Source organism: Glarea lozoyensis (assembly GCF_000409485.1).
Source record: "Glarea lozoyensis ATCC 20868 chromosome Unknown GLAREA22, whole genome shotgun sequence".
Classification (NCBI taxonomy): domain Eukaryota; kingdom Fungi; phylum Ascomycota; class Leotiomycetes; order Helotiales; family Helotiaceae; genus Glarea; species Glarea lozoyensis.
The window spans coordinates 31,669-51,193 of record NW_007360997.1 but is presented as its reverse complement, the minus strand read 5'-3'; the positions used below and the strand labels follow the sequence as shown (position 1 = coordinate 51,193).

General features: G+C 47.6%; 6 protein-coding genes across 6 annotated transcripts; 5 read left to right on the top strand and 1 right to left on the bottom strand.

Moving 5' to 3' along the window:
* Positions 1-819: 819 nt before the first annotated feature.
* On the top strand, positions 820-3,052 carry GLAREA_13077 (uncharacterized protein; the record flags this gene model as incomplete). Its single annotated transcript, XM_008084734.1, has 4 exons — positions 820-1,064; positions 1,117-1,435; positions 1,484-2,093; positions 2,142-3,052. 4 exons carry the CDS (start codon positions 820-822, stop codon positions 3,050-3,052), a joined length of 2,085 nt encoding a protein of 694 aa, XP_008082925.1.
* Positions 3,053-3,569: 517 nt separating this feature from the next.
* On the top strand, positions 3,570-5,961 carry GLAREA_13076 (Actin-like ATPase; the record flags this gene model as incomplete). The annotated part of the gene is made up of 3 exons (XM_008084733.1): positions 3,570-3,612; positions 3,662-3,740; positions 3,837-5,961. 3 exons carry the CDS (start codon positions 3,570-3,572, stop codon positions 5,959-5,961), a joined length of 2,247 nt encoding a protein of 748 aa, XP_008082924.1.
* A 1,221-nt stretch (positions 5,962-7,182) lies between these two features.
* Positions 7,183-9,077, top strand: GLAREA_13075 (PLP-dependent transferase; the record flags this gene model as incomplete). The annotated part of the gene is made up of 2 exons (XM_008084732.1): positions 7,183-7,534; positions 7,585-9,077. The coding sequence occupies 2 exons, from the start codon at positions 7,183-7,185 to the stop codon at positions 9,075-9,077; spliced, it is 1,845 nt and encodes a 614-aa protein (XP_008082923.1).
* Positions 9,078-10,079: 1,002 nt separating this feature from the next.
* On the top strand, positions 10,080-11,473 carry GLAREA_13074 (uncharacterized protein; the record flags this gene model as incomplete). The annotated part of the gene is made up of 4 exons (XM_008084731.1): positions 10,080-10,346; positions 10,392-10,448; positions 10,499-10,754; positions 10,806-11,473. 4 exons carry the CDS (start codon positions 10,080-10,082, stop codon positions 11,471-11,473), a joined length of 1,248 nt encoding a protein of 415 aa, XP_008082922.1.
* Positions 11,474-13,122: 1,649 nt separating this feature from the next.
* On the top strand, positions 13,123-15,720 carry GLAREA_13073 (ClpP/crotonase; the record flags this gene model as incomplete). The annotated part of the gene is made up of 5 exons (XM_008084730.1): positions 13,123-13,486; positions 13,540-13,656; positions 13,718-13,993; positions 14,042-14,243; positions 14,292-15,720. 5 exons carry the CDS (start codon positions 13,123-13,125, stop codon positions 15,718-15,720), a joined length of 2,388 nt encoding a protein of 795 aa, XP_008082921.1.
* Positions 15,721-16,490: 770 nt separating this feature from the next.
* GLAREA_13072 (ClpP/crotonase) lies at positions 16,491-18,767 on the bottom strand (the record flags this gene model as incomplete). The annotated part of the gene is made up of 3 exons (XM_008084729.1): positions 16,491-16,971; positions 17,019-18,477; positions 18,524-18,767. 3 exons carry the CDS (start codon positions 18,765-18,767, stop codon positions 16,491-16,493), a joined length of 2,184 nt encoding a protein of 727 aa, XP_008082920.1.
* Between the last annotated feature and the right edge of the window lie 758 nt (positions 18,768-19,525).

Below are 19,525 nucleotides of genomic sequence, written 5' to 3'. Positions count from 1 at the left end.
TCGGGCTATACGTGCATATATGAGGCTCTGTCAGTGGACCTCGGATAGCCCAGCAGGTCAGCACTTGTCCCGCTTTTGGTACAAAAACAGCAGGTCCGAGGACTCGAACCTTGTTCATGCAACGATACTTTAAATCCTTAAAATCCATTCATGGACCTATGACCAATGATTGCCACCATAAAATCGTCTCACTAGAGCTGGAACCCGTGAGTGGAACGCTTGAGACCGGTGGAACGAGCCCATTTTCCTCTTTGGATTTAAGTGTTTCATGAGCTGCAGCACTGCCAAATAAAAAGTCGTTTCAACCACAGGGGTCTCAGCTGACTAAATTGGGGGCGGATTTTCTCCACGGCCCCCAGCCTTATCAATCACACTATTTTAAGGACACATTGAGGTGTACGAAGTAGTTGCCTGTTGTGCGGCAAAAGAATTCGAACAATAAGAATAATCATAATGTACTAAACTTCTTAAAAGAAAGGTAGGTTTCTTTCCTCATCTTCTGAGATGAATTAAAAATTGATGTACTTATAATAAGTTAAGGAGTGACCCTGCCGAAGGACGGGCGTGATTGTCGACTACGCCGTAATCTTGCAGTCACTTTCCGAGTAGCGAGCTTGTGCATGCAAGCAATGAAGCAGGAAGGAAGCTCCCCACATCGCATTCTCAAACTCTTCAGCCGCACCGCGGCTTGTCCGTAAGGGAGCCACATTTGAATAACCTAGCCAGATGAATCTGGAAATTTAACAGGTTGTATAAAAACTGCTTCTCAAGTATATCTATCTATCGAGCCGATATTGCAACCCTCACTCAGTTGTGAAGATGGCCAGTCCTTCGCAATCAAATGTGGGGGCTCCTGCTCCATTCCCCGCGATCAGCCTGTCTCCTCTATTGAAGACGAGAAAGCCGGCGATACACCTGCACGAAGTGGTAGAGTTATACATGCAGAGCCAGAAGAGTGGGCTGGATGGAACAATACACAGAGCGCTGAACACAAATGATCCACGAGTGAAGCTGGATCCAAATAGACACAAATGGAGACCTACAGAGACAGAAGAGGCAGACCTGTATGAATGCCCAGAAGTTATACTATCTCACATCTGACTCATTGTGTCTCAGGGAAGCGCTGTACAGCGACATAGAAGGAGACAAGAGAGAGTTCCTCAAGGCCATGGATCTATATGAATCTAACGCTGAGCCTAAATATAAATTACACATTAATATGAAAGACACACACAGCATGAATGATGTTCTGGAGTCTATTGACGAAGCAAGAAAGAAATATGATGAAAAAGAAGTTGGTGTATTCGGATCGATAAGAAAAGCGTTCAGAAGACTAGGAGATAAGGAAAATGTGTGCAACACCTGGTTGGGCTTGTTGCCTGGTGACTCTGAATATTTCTCTATTATTTGTGGAGGACTTAAGATGATATTTGGGGTACCAAACTCCAAATCAAATGATATGAGCATGCTAACATTTTCGCAGGCTGCAGGACATCTTCGGAAAATCAATGATGAAATCGTCAACGCCCTAGTTGAACTTCCCACCATACTAGGTAGGAATCGGCGGATGATTGTAGTTCACAAAGCATCAACAGAGCTCCGGAACCTAAGTTCCGCTCTCTATGTTGCAATACTACATGCAATGAGCCACATCCTCAGTTACTACCGAGAGAGGCTTTTTGTGAAGAGTCTGAAAGTTCTTGCGACCCAGACCTCTTTTCAAAGGGAGCTCCTAATAAAAATAAGTGCGATCAACCAGTGCAGTGACGCAATCGGCAAGGAAGCAGAATTGTGCGGCATGGAACTCACAAAACAGATACACAAAGAAGCTATATTGATTAGGAAGATTTCAGAGGGTGTTTACGAGAAAACAGGAGCCATTTCAGAGCAAACAGGAGAAATCTCCCAAAAGACAGATCACTTGACTGTATCCGTAGAAGACTTGCGTCTGCGGACTGAAAAGGCAGAGAAACGAGCTATAATGGCAGAGCAAAAATCAAAAGAATACCACGAAGAAACATGCCGAGCTCTAAATCTTCTCACAAGCTTGTTTATGAAGCAGCCAGAACTGGCTAAGCAAGCGGCTGAGAGGGGTATGTTATCCCCTCGTGCGGACTGGGAGGTTCTCTAACGTGAAGTAGATTCAAGTACGCCTTACAACACACCACATAAAATACCACAATCGGCGGTAACAGCAATGGATTCCAAAGCGGCAAGAAAACTTCTCCTAGCCCGCTTGAGTTATGGCAGAGAAACGCCCCGGGCAGACTTGAGGTCTAACCTGCGACATGCCTTGAGCCTCTCTATTGGAGACCAAGACAGAGCTGTTTATGTGATGCAGTCAACAGCACTGCAGCTGTGGCTCCAAGAAACGACATCTTCTGCACTTCTCGTGAATGGTGGCGCACATAGCTCAGGTCTCCGCTCACCCATGAGCTTTGTTTCTGCCAAATTGGCAAACTCTCTGCGTGAGGCTAGGAAACAAGGGCCTGCCAATATCGACTCTAACATCATTGATCTCCATTTCTTCTGCGGAGAGCATTCCAATTGGAGAGACGGCGAGGAGGACGATATGCCCGGGCCTGCAAGTGTAATAAACAGTCTTCTCGCGCAGTTACTGACCCAGTACAAGCATTTTGACGTGGCTTCCATTAAGCACTTGAAAAAGCTGGAATGGCACGACCTTAAAGCGATGGGGAACATTCTTGGGAAGCTTCTCACGCAGCTGCCCAGTAGAATGATGGTGTTTTGTATCATTGACGGCCTTTCGTTTTATGACGACGATGATATGGTTGAAGATCTCGAGAAGCTCGTGAAGAAGTTGATCAATTTGACGAGGCGAGGGTCTGATGAAAATTGTATGTTCAAGCTCTTGCTCACAGTCCCCACCAGGCTTCGTTTAGATGCAGTTGGCAGCTTAGACGAGGAGGGTGAAGTACTCGATGTACCAGAGATTATCGATCGAGGAGGCGGTTTCAATGATATGCAGTGGGACCTTGGAGCTGGACAGGACGTTGCAGAGCTGGCCGGGCTTGCGATTGATGTCGATTGAGCAGCGAGAACTGAACATTGGCGTGATTCAACATAGCTTGGAATGCACGTCGAATATAGTCAGTCGCGCCAAGATATGCGATCAATTATTTGATACCTGTATACAGATATTTTGTCTGTTCTTTCTAATCAAAGCGACCGTTTGAATCTGCATTTTCAGAACCACTCAGATGATCATAGGAAGCCCTGCAGTTGTCAGATTAAATTTGTACTTGCTAGTAATAATACAGCCAACCGCGTGGCTTTTTGATGAAGAGTTGAAAGCCTAACAATAAGTTTGTCTGAAATGTGCTTGACGCATTGCTCATTTGTTTGCTTGATGAAACTCAGAAGGTGATGAGCCGTTCGGCAACTCGTTATTCCGCCCCGGCTGTATAGAACCACAATGTTCGCGACGGGAAATACCATCTGCAGGGTCGTGTCCATATGGCCCAACAAAGATTGTCGTCACGAGTCCATCCTCTTCGCTGAAAGATCGTCACGTATACCACTGCCGTCAAGCAATTCGAACCGCAAATATGGTCGGCAAGAAATCCAAGGACAAGCTGTTGCGGGAAGAGGGTTAGAGAGCTTCATCTTCCAGCGAGAGTTTACGGCTGACCAAGTACAGGGCTTCAAAGGCAAGACAATGGCATGAAGCAGACGAGCTGGCCGGATATTCCAATGATAAATCAAAAGAATTACTACACGTATGTTTTTGTCCATAGCGTTTGGCGCAAGGATTCGGCGCATTGAGCTGTGATGCTGCGACAACTATGCCCTCTTCAAGATGCTAACTCTGCCAGCGAGTATATGAAGAGAGACGACCAAATCCTACCCATACGTTTACAAAATGAGGCGAATCGAGATCGTATGATACGGAACGCGAAGGATAAGGATAGAGCTCTCGCGCAACGAGGACCTGCAGATGTGCCAATACCCGCTCCTACAATGGGCGATGCGGACGACGAGGAAGGCGAGAACGATGGTATAGATCCTTCTAAGATCATTGTCATACATCCGGGTAGCCAGAATCTGCGAATTGGCTTTGCAAGTGACGCTTTACCAAAGACAGTCCCGATGACCATCGCGGTCAAATGCAGCACACCCGAATCAAAAGAGTTCAAACCACTACCCAAAAGGGACGAGGATGCTGCTCCGGAGGATCAATTCGGCGAAGAATTCTCGGCGAAGTTTGCGAAGATGTCGGCGGAGTTGAAGATTGACATGCGATTGAATAAGCGGCAGGTCCTCCCAAAATCGAAGGAGCTTGTGGTCAATTATAATAGACGAACCACACCGGATGTTATCTTACAGCATAATGACCCCTTACAAATTGAGTGGACGGACGTTAATACACTGGAGAAATCTGCTGCTGCTTGTTTCTCTGGACATGATGCGTGGAGGGTACCAGATGATTCGAAGCCTAGTTTCCGACTCTTCCACCCTATGCAGCTGGGACAGTTTCACGAGAAAGATTACACAAGTGAGGAGCACTTGATGTCAGATTTTGAGACAATCCTTGAGAGTGCCATTAGGAAGGAGCTTGGGCTGGAGAAGATGAGTGACTGGGAACAATACCACTGTGTGGTAGTTATACCGGATTTATACGACAAGAAATATGTCCAATTCTTGTTGAATTGGTGTTTGAATATAGTGGAGTTTAAGCAGGTTGCTTTTATCCAGGAAAGTTTGGCTGCTACATACGGCGCCGGATATTCAAGCGCATGTATTGTCGACGTTGGCGCACAAAAGACCTCGATCTGCTGCGTCGAAGACGGCATGTGTATTGAGGATTCGCGTATCAACTTGAAATATGGTGGATGGGATGTCACTCAAGCGTTTATCAAGATGATGCTACACGACCACTTCCCTTATGCAGATATAAATCTGATGCGGAGGCATGATTTCCTGCTTGCTGAGGAACTCAAAATCAATTTCTGTACGATGAACCAAGCTGAGATATCAGTCCAACTTTACAACTTCCATCTTCGGGCTCCAAACGAGGATACTCGAAAGTATCAATTCAAGACCTACGACGAGGTGATCCTCGCGCCGATGGGCTATTGTGATCCGGCAATCTTCGACCACGAGAATAAGCTCAAAGGGCGCCACTCGCTCATCAAAAGATCTTACAACGCCTACGATGTTGACATTCCAGACGACCCAACATCAGCTGCCCAGCTAGCAGTTTTGACATCAATCAAACCAAGTCTTGCGACAACCGCCACCGGCTTCCCAATGCCCAGCAATGGAACAATCAACCACGAGTTTTCAACTCCGTCCAAAGAAAAAGCCAACCCCTTCAACCACCTTTCCCGCCTCGACAGTGACGCGAATGGTAACTCCCGCGTAACATCCGCAGCCGCATCACCCGCTCCAGAAGGTGCGAACACTCCGGTCCCACCGGTTCCCTACGTCTTTGGTGCAAACGGCACCAACGGCGGCTCTCCAGGGCCATCAAGTTACCTCGCTAATGGATCGCACAATTCCGGCACGCCTATCCCTCCAGCTGGAATGTTCATCGACCAAAACCAACGAACACCCAAGGATCTAGCCGACGAACGTGATTCTGTCCTCCCGATCATTCCTCTCGATACCGCGATCGTGACCTCAATAGCTCACGCGGCAGCTCGTGGCGACGAGAAGAAGATCCGCGATTTCTTCGGCGGAATCATGGTGATAGGAGGTGGAGCCAAGACTCCTGGATTTGGGCCCTTCCTCGAGGAGAGGCTGAAGCTGAAGAGACCTGACTTAGCGGAGAAAATCCTCGTAGGAACGAGTCCCCGTGAAATGGATGGACAGGTGGTGGTCTGGAAAGGTGCGAGTGTTTTCGGAAGGATGAAAACGCATGAAAGTTGGATTTCTCCCCTCGAATTCGAGAGATTGGGGGTTAGGAGTTTGTATAATAAGACTTTGTGGAATTACTAAACTGCTCTACAAGGCTTTGGTGGATGGAATGAGAGGCTTGCTTTTAGCGAGGCGTTTGGGTGGGATTAGGGATATGGTATGATATGGAGTTTAAGTCAAAATCTGGAGAGATGGGATTTAGGGATTTTGCATGGATGGATGAATAAAATAGATATAGGATGTGTGCTTGATATAAATGGCAATCTTTGAAATGTGGGCTGGGTTTGAATATTTGGTAGTGTTGGTCTCGTGAGTTTCAATGAGTAGCACTTCTACTCGAGTATAGGATTGGATTGAGCCGTGTTCATTTGGCTTGAAGGGCAGCTGTACGGACAGCAAGCATACTCCTTCTTTAAAAGTATAGAGAAGTACAATCGCGTCCAAGACTTTTGGAAACAGTCAAGGTTGTACAGAAGGAGAGATACTTATTCTCCCCTCTCTTAAACCTTCACATGAGAACCAAGTGCCTTTCCTAGTATGCGACGGCTCGATATAATACAGCCGGATCGTAGGTGGCGGATGATAGTCCTCGACGGTTGACCTTTGTAAGGGAACCAAGTGTACAAGGGTTAATTAGTTACAATAGACAGAAAGCTGTCGCCTTCGGGCAAACAATGATAAGGACGTCCTCCATACCTTTTGCCTTTACTACCTTCCCCAGGAATGATCCGAGGCATGGTCACTCAAATAGTGTACGGCAGAGTGTGGGGTAAATAGAACCAGGCCGCATGGAGCAAAGGCTGAGGGTGCCGGCAGATGCACGATGTAAATCGAGCACAAGTCGAATTCAAATCCCGGGAGAATATAAATACACGTGATATCCGGCCAGTGAGATATTCACAATTCAAAAACGTAGGTTTGGTGGTCGAGAAATGCTAGGGAAGATGGAGAATAGTGAAAGTACCTTTAGATCAATTGGCCAATCACGACTCGGAAATTTCCGCTGACTGGTCGGAGTTTATCCACACCATCGGAGTCGCGGTTAGTGTCGATTTCTTTTCTTCCACTCATATCCCGAGGCGCAAATCGAGTGTCTGACTACATAATCCCAACACACCTCTCACGCTCACACAACCCAAAGGAGCCAGACGACCAGACGAAGCGTGTTATCAACTATTTCTCTCTCTTTGGTTACACAGGATACACCGTCGTATTTTGTCAGGAATTCTCTTTCACTTTCCCATCTTCACAACTCATCCGCACCACACTCACGTTAGAACAACAATCCAACCCACCGCCACCATGGACGCTGCTCTTCGTCAGTCGAAGGCATTGTGTCCTTTCTTGAAGAAGACCTCTCCTGCCACTCTTCGCTCCCTTTCCACCTCTTCTCCGGCTCGCCAGGCCTCTCCCGGCGGTGGCAGCATGTCCAATTTGCAGACCATTGCTCGTCGCTGCCCCGTCATGGGAAAGGCTCTCGCCGTGCAAACCGCCAAAACCGCAAATGTTGGACTGGGAGGCGTCGCTGCAATCGGTGCAATCCGGGCTTTCACAGGCAAGGCTAGCAAGAACAACTCTGGCAAGGCAGGATTGCACACCACTCGTCCTCGCGATGCTAAGATTGAGGATACCCTCTTTAATCGCGAAACTCGAGGTATGGTTACGACATCACCAAAATCTTTGTACCCCGCTAATTTCGAATAGTTCCCCTCCCTCAACATACCAAACCACCCGCCGCCCACCAACACAATGCACGTAAATTCGATTATGAAGGGTTTTACAATGCCGAGTTGGATAAGAAGCACAAGGACAAGTCTTACCGCTACTTTAACAACATCAATCGCCTGGTCAAAGAGTTCCCGCGTGCGCACATGTCCAGCAAGACCGAGAAGGTCACAGTCTGGTGCAGCAATGATTACCTCGGAATGGGAAGAAATCCACAGGTTTTGAAGGCAATGCACAACACTCTCGACGAATATGGAGCTGGAGCGGGAGGAACCCGAAATATATCCGGTCACAACCAACATGCCGTCAGTCTCGAAGCAACACTTGCCAAATTGCATGCAAAGGATGCTGCATTGGTATTTACCTCTTGCTATGTTGCGAACGATGCAACGCTCGCGACCCTGGGAAGCAAGCTGCCGGATTGTGTCATCCTTTCGGATAGCTTGAACCATGCGTCAATGATCCAGGGAATTCGCCACTCGGGAGCCAAGAAGGTAGTCTTCAAGCATAATGATTTAGCGGATCTCGAAGCAAAGCTTGCTGCACTTCCCGCAGAAGTGCCGAAGATTATCGCTTTCGAGTCTGTTTATTCCATGTGTGGTTCTATTGGTCCAATTGAGGGTATTTGTGATCTGGCTGACAAGTATGGCGCAATTACCTTTTTGGATGAAGTCCATGCCGTTGGCATGTATGGACCACATGGTGCTGGTGTAGCTGAACATCTCGATTATGAAGCTCATGTCAACGGTCGTCCTCGTGGGACCGTCATGGACCGAATTGATATCATCACTGGAACTCTCGGCAAGGCCTATGGTTGTGTTGGTGGTTATATTGCCGGCTCGGCCAAAATGGTTGATGCTATTCGTTCTCTCGCTCCTGGATTCATTTTCACTACTTCTCTTCCTCCGGCCACCATGAAAGGTGCAGAAACTGCCATCGAGTACCAAATGGAATACCAAGGCGATCGCCGGTTACAACAACTCCACACTCGTGCAGTCAAGGACTCACTTGATGAACTTGATATTCCTGTCATGCACAATCCTAGTCACATCATTCCTCTACTTGTCGGCAATGCTGAAAAAGCAAAGGCTGCATCTGATCTTCTCCTAGAGAAGCACGACATTTATGTTCAATCCATCAACTACCCTACCGTTCCGGTTGGCCAAGAACGTCTTCGTATTACCCCAACTCCAGGTCACACCCGCGAATTCCGCGAACATCTTGTCTCTGCTCTGGACTCAGTCTGGACCGAGTTAGGCCTCAAGCGCACCAGCGAATGGGCTAGCCAGGGAGGATTTATTGGTGTCGGTGAGCAAGGTGCCAAACAACCCGAACCACTCTGGACCGATCAACAACTCGGTGTCGACAAGGTCGTCAAGGAGATGAAAGCTGGTGGTCCAGTCGGCGTCATGGAAGCACTTCTCGAAAGAGAGCGTGAAGAGATGGCTAGGGCTGTTTCAGCTGCTGCTTAAACCACGTCTGGACATTCATCAGTCCATGACATGACGAAAGGCTCATCAGACCCGACACCACATTCTTTCGAGCGGATGATATAAGGATAGCGACTGCGTATTTGCAGCGACGAGTTTTTTGATGATGACGTTTATGAATCAGATTAAATGAAATATTTACCTGGGTCAGATATGACCGAACACCATTTATTTTGCTATATATTTTGAGTATTGTGAATGTTTTTGATTTGTGGTATTGATTTATCATACCAGTTCACATACGTTTGCTCCATTCATGCATGTCCCACCAGGATTAGATTTGCCATTTATTATATTGTCCTTTGATGCCAAGATGTATACTTTCATCACTTTCATCGCAAGCAAAACAGCAACCACATATAAGATTGATCAACTGACTGAAATCAGAGAACCCCCATATCAAAATTCCTTTATAATTACTCTTACTCACAATTCAAACTAAACTCTACTGGTTTACTTCCAAAATATAAACATATTCCAGAATAACAAACACTTACAATCACAGAATATAAAACAATAAACAATAAACTAAGGAGTTGTTTTTAAAGATAGTATAGCTCTTTAATTTTTCTACGATTCCATAGAATTTCATACCACAATCCCATTATCCAGGCACTTGATCCAGTTGCCATTGAGTTAGTGAGTTAGTGCTGGTAGTGGTGACCAAAACAAGACAACTTCTAATCTACATGTTGTTCACCTTTGTCCTTTTTCTTCACATACATCTCACAGAAATTTTCACAGCCACACAATTAAACCACCTCGTTTCCCCTTACTGCAAACTGGATCTTCCCTCGCTTATACTACCATATTCACCGTATCGTTCCTAATTCTAATATCGCACTGCGGGGTAATATACATGCCCTCAATGGGTATAAGAACCTCATTTAACACTTTTTCTTTTTCCAATTTCCCATCTCTTCTCATAAAATCCCTTAGTGTATCGAATCCAGGATGTTTCCTCAAAATCCTTACAAAGGCAAAATGCCAATAACATCTTTCTTCTCTACGGCTCCTGGCCCGGTGAAAACTGGACGATCGGCTGGAAAAGAAGAGATTGATGGTACAGCAAACGTCTTGGAGTCAGAACAGATTGACGGTCCTGCAAGCATCTCGGAGCTAGGACAGATTGATGTTCCGGCAAACGTATCGAAGCCAGAACAGATTGATGTTCCAGGAACTAACACACCAAACCTAAGTCTCTCGAGCGAGCCTGCGCCTGAGAACTCACCCTCTGAAGTCAAGACGCCTGTACGTACCCTCCCCATTCTCCCTTCCAACCCCTAACACTTCCAGGACCACCATCTCACCACCTCCGCCCTCCAAAATCCCTCCTCCGCATTCAGAACATGGGTAAGCCCACCCTTTCCCCCTCCCTAAACCTTGAATTTAACATTCTGTAGGAACGTCACGAACGCAAGAAGATTGACCCAGAGCAACCCCCCTGGATCTTCCTCGACAGTGCCGTCGCCTCCGCCCTCTCCAATTTCAAGGAGGAAGAAATCTACCTGGCCGATGACGGCGACAGAAGAATCGGCGGAATAGACTTCTCTCCGGGAATCGAGCTGATCGCTACATATCCGTTTACGGTGTGGCAGCGTGGATTGCTGTTTCAGCAGATGAAATATCGGGTTCGCAAGGAGTTGGAACCGGTGATTGGTAAGTTTACCTTGTTGTGGACGTATGTGTTGATAGTAACAAGTAGTTTAGTGAAGTATAAGGTGGAGCATTCCCCGCCAATGACGCCAGAGACTGAGGTGAAGGAGTCGGATCATGATGTGGAGATCGACGAGCCGCAAGTCGAATGTAACAAACCACCTCCTCCTTCACTGGATATCCTACTCGAACCGCCAACACTGGTATTCTTCCCCCACGACACCCTCCAACCTTTTCCTGCCGAACCAACCGGTCCACCCCCACCACCACCCCCAAACGCGACAAGAGGAGAACCATATCCCCTTTTCAAACCCTGCGTAATCGAAAACCGCATGCGACGTATCCGCCTAGGCTACAACGTCCCAGGAATGGCCACCAACGGCTTCGCCAAGTTCAACCAGCTCAAAGGCTACGACGCCGACCGTACCCGCTCTCAGAACCTCACGCTGGGCGAGCTCCAGAGGGAAATGGTGTTTCGAAAACATGTAGGTTTTTATCACCGCTGTCAGAAGGATTGGACGTGGAGCGGGCCCGAGAAATGGGGTCCGAGTAATAGGGAGAAGGTGGTTGCGAGTCGGACTAAGGAGTTGAATCTGGTGCTGAAGCTGAGACGCTGTTTGAGGGCGCTCGGGAAGGATGTTGTGGTGAATGGCGTTAGGTATGGGATGACGAGGGAGCAGGTCGAGAGGGTGTTTGCGGATCCGTATGTTTATGAGGTTTAGGGATGGGATGGGGGGGTGAGTGGTTTGCGAAGAAGTGGTATCAATAACGGATAACGTGAACTACGTCAATCTAGGAAGTCTCGTCAAAGTTCACTGGTATTAGGGTGTGTAGCTTGGATAGTAACTGAAAGAAATGAATACATTAAACATTATGGTGGGAAGATAGCCAGACTCTAATGAAATAATATCTGAAAGAAAGGAAGAGCGTAAATAGCTTTTTCAGTTTACAGACTCGAAAATGTGTTGTGTGCTAACTTGTCAGAAATTTCTCCTCTAGTAGATTAGAGTGCCGTGAGATGAAACTTCTCAAAAGCTATACCTTAAGTCGAAACATTCACTATGAACTATTATCTCTCACAAAGTTTTGTTGTTACATTAGTGCTTAAAGTAAAATGTCGTCTCGTGCTCCTCGTCTTCACCTTCCCCCTCGGCTAGCGACTCTAACCCCTGAACTAAGCCCCGCTACGGACCGTTAGTGTCTTCGCCACATGATTTTCAGGGGCTTGCGCCTCAAAGCTTCAATGGCGAAAGAAGCTTTCCAAGATTCTCCCCTATTTCTGAACACTCCGACCGTTGCCGTTGTCTTTGCAATGTCTTTATCTTGGCTAGAGCTGTTGTAAAGTGCGCTCACATTGATTGTTTGTGAGAGAGGATATGATGTTATACATGTTAATAGTCATATGCTCATCACAATCACCGAATCCCACCGGATAAACAAACATGGACCGGGAGGATAAACGGGGGGCGTGTCCGAGTCCTTGCGAACCGATCGGCAGACCTCATTTTAACACTGCAATTCCGGCAGTGGAGTTCCCCCATCTTCGTAAGAATTATTTTGAATACTCTTGCTTCTAGATTCTAAAAAAGCACTAGAAATTATCTGGCTTATCAATTCCTATTTCATAATGCAGTAACTAGTCTTTCATTCAACAACAAATCCATCTCGTGTCTCTCATTCAGGCATTCGGATATCTCCCTACCTTCCCAATCGAGCCTTAGGATGAAGGTGCTCCCCATATCTAATCTGCAGGCACAGACCTGTCTTCCAGGTACTTTTACCCCTCAAGGTGTTTTATGAATCTTGTTATTGGCTGGATGAAGACACCTGCCAGCCAAGTCCTAGTGGCGGCTGCAATATCTACACCTCGGGACACTCCAGAGTTGCGGACTGCCAGTGTCTGCATATCTCGCAGGCCACCATCTGCACCGGATATTTGAAAATGTCAAAATCCACCAGGAACGTCCCTGAGATCGTCGGACAATATGCACGCCATGTGGACTGGAAGTTGCTTGATCACAAAGTACGACTCTCCCATATAGCTTCATCCAATTAGCTCCCTCGCATGCTCCCTGTCAATGGCTCTTATCGTCTTGGCTGTACATCTCTGGGGCTCGAGAGACATGGGGATGTGAGTTGGCCATGCCTTCAACCGTTTGCTTCTCGAAGATCGCGCAATGCTAAGACTTCCCAATGAAGAAGCTGGGCATGCAGGTGTATATGGGTGCATTCATATATGCGCTCATCCAAGCTCCCTTGTCTCCATCCCAGAAGGATGGGAGAAATATAAATTAACAGAGCTTCCCCAGAGAGCTACCCTGGAAAGTACCTGCTTTTTCCTCGTCCACCTTGTCAATTCACAGCAGGAAAGATGCGATACTTTGGTGCGGTTCTGTCACTTGCCAGCGTGGCAGCGGCGTCTTGTGATGCGGATAATTGTCTGCGTGCGTTGAGAGCGACACAGGTTCCGGGCCAGCTTCAAACGGCTCAGGCGTTTTGTGCTACGTTCACGAAGACTTCGGTTCCGGCTACGGCTATTCCTAGTTATGCTGCGAATAACTGCAAGGACAATCAGAATGCGCCGTTGAGCGCGAGGATCTCGAGCGCGTGTAGTTGTATTGCTCCGTCTACTACGTCTTCTGTTACCACGGCTACGCCTACTGCGACTGGGACTGGAAGTGCTTGTGCGCTTGTTAGCCAGCTTTCTGCTTCTCAAAAGGCTGCTTCGCCATCTGGTGGGTTAATTCGCTTTGTTACAATACTTTGTCTATGCTAATTATTTGTTCAGCAACTCCCCAAGTTCCAGCAAGATTAGCACAAGAATGTCTCTCCTCGGTTCCATTGGCGAAAGATGCTGGACTTGCTCTTGTGGATGCTCTAGTTCCATACATTGAGTGGCAAAGTGGTGAGTAGATCATAAGAAAACACAAGAATCAATTGGGAGCACAATTCTAATGACTGTGAAGATTTGGCATGGTTGAAAGACCCTCCATCCACTTATTTCTACCCACCACATGATCCTCTGGGTTACCTTGCCAAGGTCAAGAGCAACCTCCAGATCGGTGCATATGCCAATGAGGAGGCTTTTGAATTGGATTTGTACAACGTCTTTGCTAAGGCACATGATGGACACTTCGTTTTCTATCCTGATACCTTGTCGAATGGATTGAGATGGGTTCGACCAACTTCGTTGGTCTCTGTGAGTTTGGATGGAATTTCAGCTCCAAAGATCTTTTTGAAGAGTAAGTTACAAATCTTACAACGGAGTATAAGTTGCTAACATTTCCTAGACGAGATCTCAGCTTCTCCATCCAAGGCATCAGCTATCACCAAGATCAATGGAGTCGACGCAGTGAAATATCTCGAAGACTTTATCTTTTCTGCTACTTTCAACCAAGATGCCGATGCTGGTTACAATACCCTCTTCTACTCTATTCCATTTGCTGCTGCTGGAATTCCTAACGGATATTTCTCTAGTGGAGGAAGAACTCGGTAAGCATCTCAATTGCCCTATTTGATCACCCTCACTAATCCTACCAGATTCATTTACCCAGGTGACAACACGACCTACACGTTCGAAAACGGAACCAGCTATACCTTCGGCAACGTCGCCAATGTCCTAGGAAACTGGGCCGGCGTTGTTGACGGTCCTTCATTCTTCAAGAAATTCGCTCCAGGAGCAGCAGCCGCTCTAACCATTCAAGCTGAAGAAGCACCCTCCTCCCTTCAAGCCTCCGCAGCAGTCCCAGGCTATCCAGATGCAGAGCTGCTCCTGCCTGATCTCTCCATCGGTGGTTACTATCTCAATGGCACAGGCTTCGAGGATGTCGCTGTTCTCACCTCCTTGTCATTCGAGCCTGATCTCCCATCTGACTTCCAACATCTCGCTGAGACCTTCTTTGCCGAAGCCAAAGCTGCTGGAAAGACCAAACTCGTGATCGATCTTTCAGTCAACGGCGGTGGCTACATTCTCCAAGGATACGATCTCTTCCGTCAACTCTTCCCCTCCATCGACCAATTCGGAGCCTCCCGTCTGCGAGAATCCGAGACCTTCATCGAAGCTGCCCGCGCCTACTCTGACGCTGTCGGTGGTGACTTCGACCCAAACACTTCCCCTGATGCAGACCTCATCAATATCTACGAAACCTTCCTCAACTACCGCTACGATCTCAACATCACAAACCAAAACTTCACATCATTCGCTGCGAAATTTGGTCCCGTCCCACTCCGCGGGGACGAATTCACCGAGCTCATCCGCTGGAACTTCAGCGACCCCATCACCACCATCAACGCCACATGGGGTATGGGAATGGACATCACCGGTTACCGATCCCGCCAGAACTTCACGCAGCCATTCGCCGCCGAAGACATCATCATGCTCACCGACGGCTACTGCGCTTCCACCTGCACGCTCTTCGCCGAGTTCATGCGTACCCAGGCAGGCGTGAAATCCATCGCCCTAGGCGGCCGTCCAGAAGTCCAACAAATCCAAGCCGTCGGCGGTGTCAAAGGGGCTCAAATCCTGAGCTTCGGAAGTATCTTCTCCATCGCGCAAACCGCCATTCAATACGCCGGATCCAACCCCGTTGACGCGCTCAAGAAACTCTCCGCGCTTCCTGACAGACGATCAGCCAGTAACGGGATCAACATCCGCGATAACATCCTCCCGGATAACGTCAATGACGGACTTCCCGCGCAGTTCAGTTATGAGCCTGCGGATTGTAGGTTGTATTATACGCCGGAGATGATTGGGGATATTACGGCGACGTGGAAGGCGGCTGCGAGTGCGGCGTTTAAGGGGGGGAAGTGTAATTTTGGGGGATTGGGGAAGAGGGGTGTGGAGAGACGGGTGCAAAGGCCGAGAAGTGCGAAGGTGGATAAGAGTAAGAGGAGGGAGTATAAGAGGGTTGAGGTTGTGAGGGATAGACATTGGTATGTTAGACATGGGAAGAAGGTTACCGAGGTTTAGAGGGGTGGTGTAGAGGTGATAGAAATGAATTTATGCGTTTAAATACAGCAAAGTTGACTTTTGATACTGCTCTTGATGGTATTGGTGTTTTTGACTCAAGTTGTGCTTTAAGAGAGTCTTGAGGATCAGAAGTATATATTCCCAAATGATCTGACGTCGTAGAGGTACGGAAGCTCTCCTGATAATTTTAATACGGCTGAAAAGGACATGCCGAATACCGTGATGATGGGGACATTTAATGGATTTGATGTTATTATAACATGTGAGATCTTTTCATATTTATAAGGCATCTTTAGGTCGATTTTGGCTTGTAGTGGCGATGGAAGAGATGTCGTTCATTTTGTCGAGCGCGACGGGACGCTCCCGTTTGCTTGGCGCTCGCTCCCGTCATTCCGCGACCGCGTCGGAGCACGTCTGAACATCGCAACAATGTTACGAAGACCACACCGTGGTGAGAAAGATTCTGAAGCCGTCTGATTGTACAGTAGTATCACTTGGGATGCATGCTTTACATACTAGGTACGCGGGTAGCAAAAGGTAGGTCATGAGTCAGGTCTATCACAGAGCTCTTGAGGCATTGAAAAGGCGAAAGTAATAGTATTTCTGCTGTATTCTTGGGTATCATAATTAACATTAAAACAGATAACACCGATCCCAATGCGTCGTTGTTTTTCCCACCGGCCCAATGCTCCCATTATCCCAACCATTCAACCAAATAACGCCAGATCCGAACGGCCAAATACCCAAGCTCAAAAGCTTCTCCATTAGTTTCATATCGGCCTAGAATTCGCAACAAACCCAGGCAGATTCGCATCAATAGGCACATTAGAGTATGCACCGGGTCCCAATGCCACAGTATTATACGCGCCACTCGACATCGTATCATCAGCTCTCACAGACGACCCGGAGACGCATTTTCCGCCTCCCCAAGTCACGGCAACCACGCGCTCCCATATCTTAGTCCCATCGAAGATATCTTCCGGCTGGTAAAACAAACGGCAGTTCGTCGCTTCGTACAGGAATTGTAGTGGAATATCGCTTGGGTCGGTGGAGTTGAATGTACTCGGGATATTGACACGACCGCGTGTGTCGAGGGACTTGCCTAGTGGCGGGTCTATGGTGACGATCCTGTATTGTGAGGGCACATCTTCGATGCTGGGGAACTCCAAGTCGTTTGCTTTGAATAATGCTTCGGCGGTTGGGAGTTCGGAGATCTCGGCTTTTAAAGCACCGTAACCTAGGACCCAGGATCTAGGGGATTGTTAGTTGGTCTCCAGCAAACTTGGAGGGTAACGTACCCTTCTGATCCTGCAACTCCTTGCATTGGACCTGTCTGTGGTCGTCCTCCTACGGCTACACTTCGAACTCCTCCCTGGCTCTTCAATGCTTGCGCGAAGATTGTACAAGTGGAGCCACATGATCCGTCAAATAGTATGACCATATCTTCAGACGCGAACATTCGCTCCGTCCGCGATGGTGTGATAGGGTTGAAATGTCTTCTCGTAATCGCGGTGAAATTATCACCCCATATCGTTTGCGGGGTAATAAATTCCGTGTAGTTACTGAAGCTCTCACCATTTTCGTTTACAGCGGATAGAGCATCATACATATGCGCCTTTTCTATATTTGACGGGTCTAATTGCGAGACAGTCGTCCAGACCTTGCCGAGATATTCTCCCATCGGGGTATCACGATAGCGTTGAGCGAGAAGCGGGGTGGTGCCGGGGAATAGTTGTTGAAATGCTGACATTCCAGCAAATACCTTTCCGCCGCCGTTGTGTTGGAGATCAATTATCAGCTTGGTGCATCCAGCGATCTCGCATGCGTCGAGGAGATCATTTATGACCTGTGTTTGCGAGTCATCTTCATTGTCCATTGCGCTGAAGGAAAGAACACCGACGTTGGAGTCGGGCAAGATATACGCTGCCGTAGTGCCGTCTGGGGACTTCGAAAGAGCTTCTGGGAAACCAGCGAGCTCTGATATTGCAAGAGGCGCTGCATCTGGTGATTCGGCTGTTGGTCCACCTGGTGCTGGGAGATCGATTTTGTTGAACAAAGCACTACCGCTATCCACATTTGCGAAAGCAGTGCTAGTAGCTTTGTTATCAATTGAGATCGTGGTGCCATTAGTGAAAACGAAAATTGTCTGGTCTTGGGAGAACCCAAGGTTGTGGATGTCGGACGTGAAACTGCCGTCACCGAAGATTGTGGTGAAAATCTTGTTGTAGATGGCGTCTGGGTCCGAATATTGCGTATCGGTGTCTTGAGCGGTGCCTAGCAGGTAGTCCACTGGGATTTGGCCGTTGATTGAGATGATTGCCGATGGAGACCAGTCGAAGGTTGCGCTTGAATTGTATTGCGCTTCTAGATCATTTGTCGAGAATACCTGGGGAAGAGCACCATCAATTGATACCGAAGCCAGTGGAAAGTCTATTTCAAATTTGAAGACTTCAAGAAGTGGCATTGGCAAATTAAGATGGAAATCCCGTGACAGGACATTGACCAAGATAAACAGATCTCTCTCAAACCCGTACTGTCCGGTATATCCTCCATTTCTGATTTTCTCGCCTATTTGGTCCAGGCCACCGAAGATATCTACTCCATCCATGATATAGCTATCTGGTGGATTGGCAAGATACGCTGAAGAACTTTGGATTTGCAGAAATGGCGTTACCCATTCTATGAATGCCAGAGATCTTTCTGTGTCTAGTGGCACGCTTTCAAGGCATTGTACTGCTAGTGATGGTGGTACGAACGCTAAGATCTGTTAGTACATAGAAAATCTGGGATCTTGGAGACTTACCAGAGGGCGTCGCAAGCATACTGCTCACAGTCCAACATGGCTCCCCACTACCACTAGGTATCGTCGTCGTCGAAGGCGGAAGCTCAGACACAAATGATCTACTCGTCCAACTAGCATCTTCTCGAGGACCAAGTGTATGGTCCGCGGCTTCCGCTGTGATGGTTCTCGTTATCGTTACTACACGCGCATTTGCGGAATGAGCAAGTGCTGATGCAAGTGCTAGTGCTTTGATGGAAGCTCGCATGGCGATTGACTATGTGGAAGGCGAGTGCCGAGCGGAGAAGTGGAAGGATGTCGAAACCTAGTGTGGATTGATCATTTTCTTTTTGGGGTTCTGTTGAGTCTATATACTTCTTCCATTTTTTCAACATTGCCACTCTTCGTTCAATCATCTTAACCGTCTCGCATTATGTTCGTACCCTACGATATCTCTCAGACGTCTTACGCAAAACCACCCGCGTTTCTTTGTTGTATTTCATTCTAAGCGATTCAACTACCGCGGCCGCCTGCAGCTTCTCTGTGTTGGCAGAAATGAGGCTTAGGTAAAACATCCCCGCGAAACATCGTGTTGGCGAAGGCGATTTTTCATTGCGAAACATATTTTCTGTTGGAACCTATTTTGTTATTCGTGGTGGCAGAGGGTTTTAGGTCATGTGAAGTCACGAGGTTGAAATATCTCGCTTAAGCAGCGGTACCACCCCTGAGATGTGTTTCGGATTGATAATTCGTACTTCGTACGGCTGATTGGTAGTCTTGATTGGCAGTACGAGTCGGGTTTTGAGAGGTTTTGATTCGCGTGGTGTTTAACCTTAAGAGATGCATTGATTTTGTTTTGGTTGGGATGTTTTTATTGGTTGGATGTTTGGCGACGTGTTGGTCGTGCATTTCTTGGTTGGGGGTTTTACGTGGTGTGGCGGACCTTTCGGATGGCCATTTGTTGGTGGCTAAAGAGATTGCGCTGGCAAGATGTGTTTCATAAGTTTTTGTTGTCGGGTTGAGAGA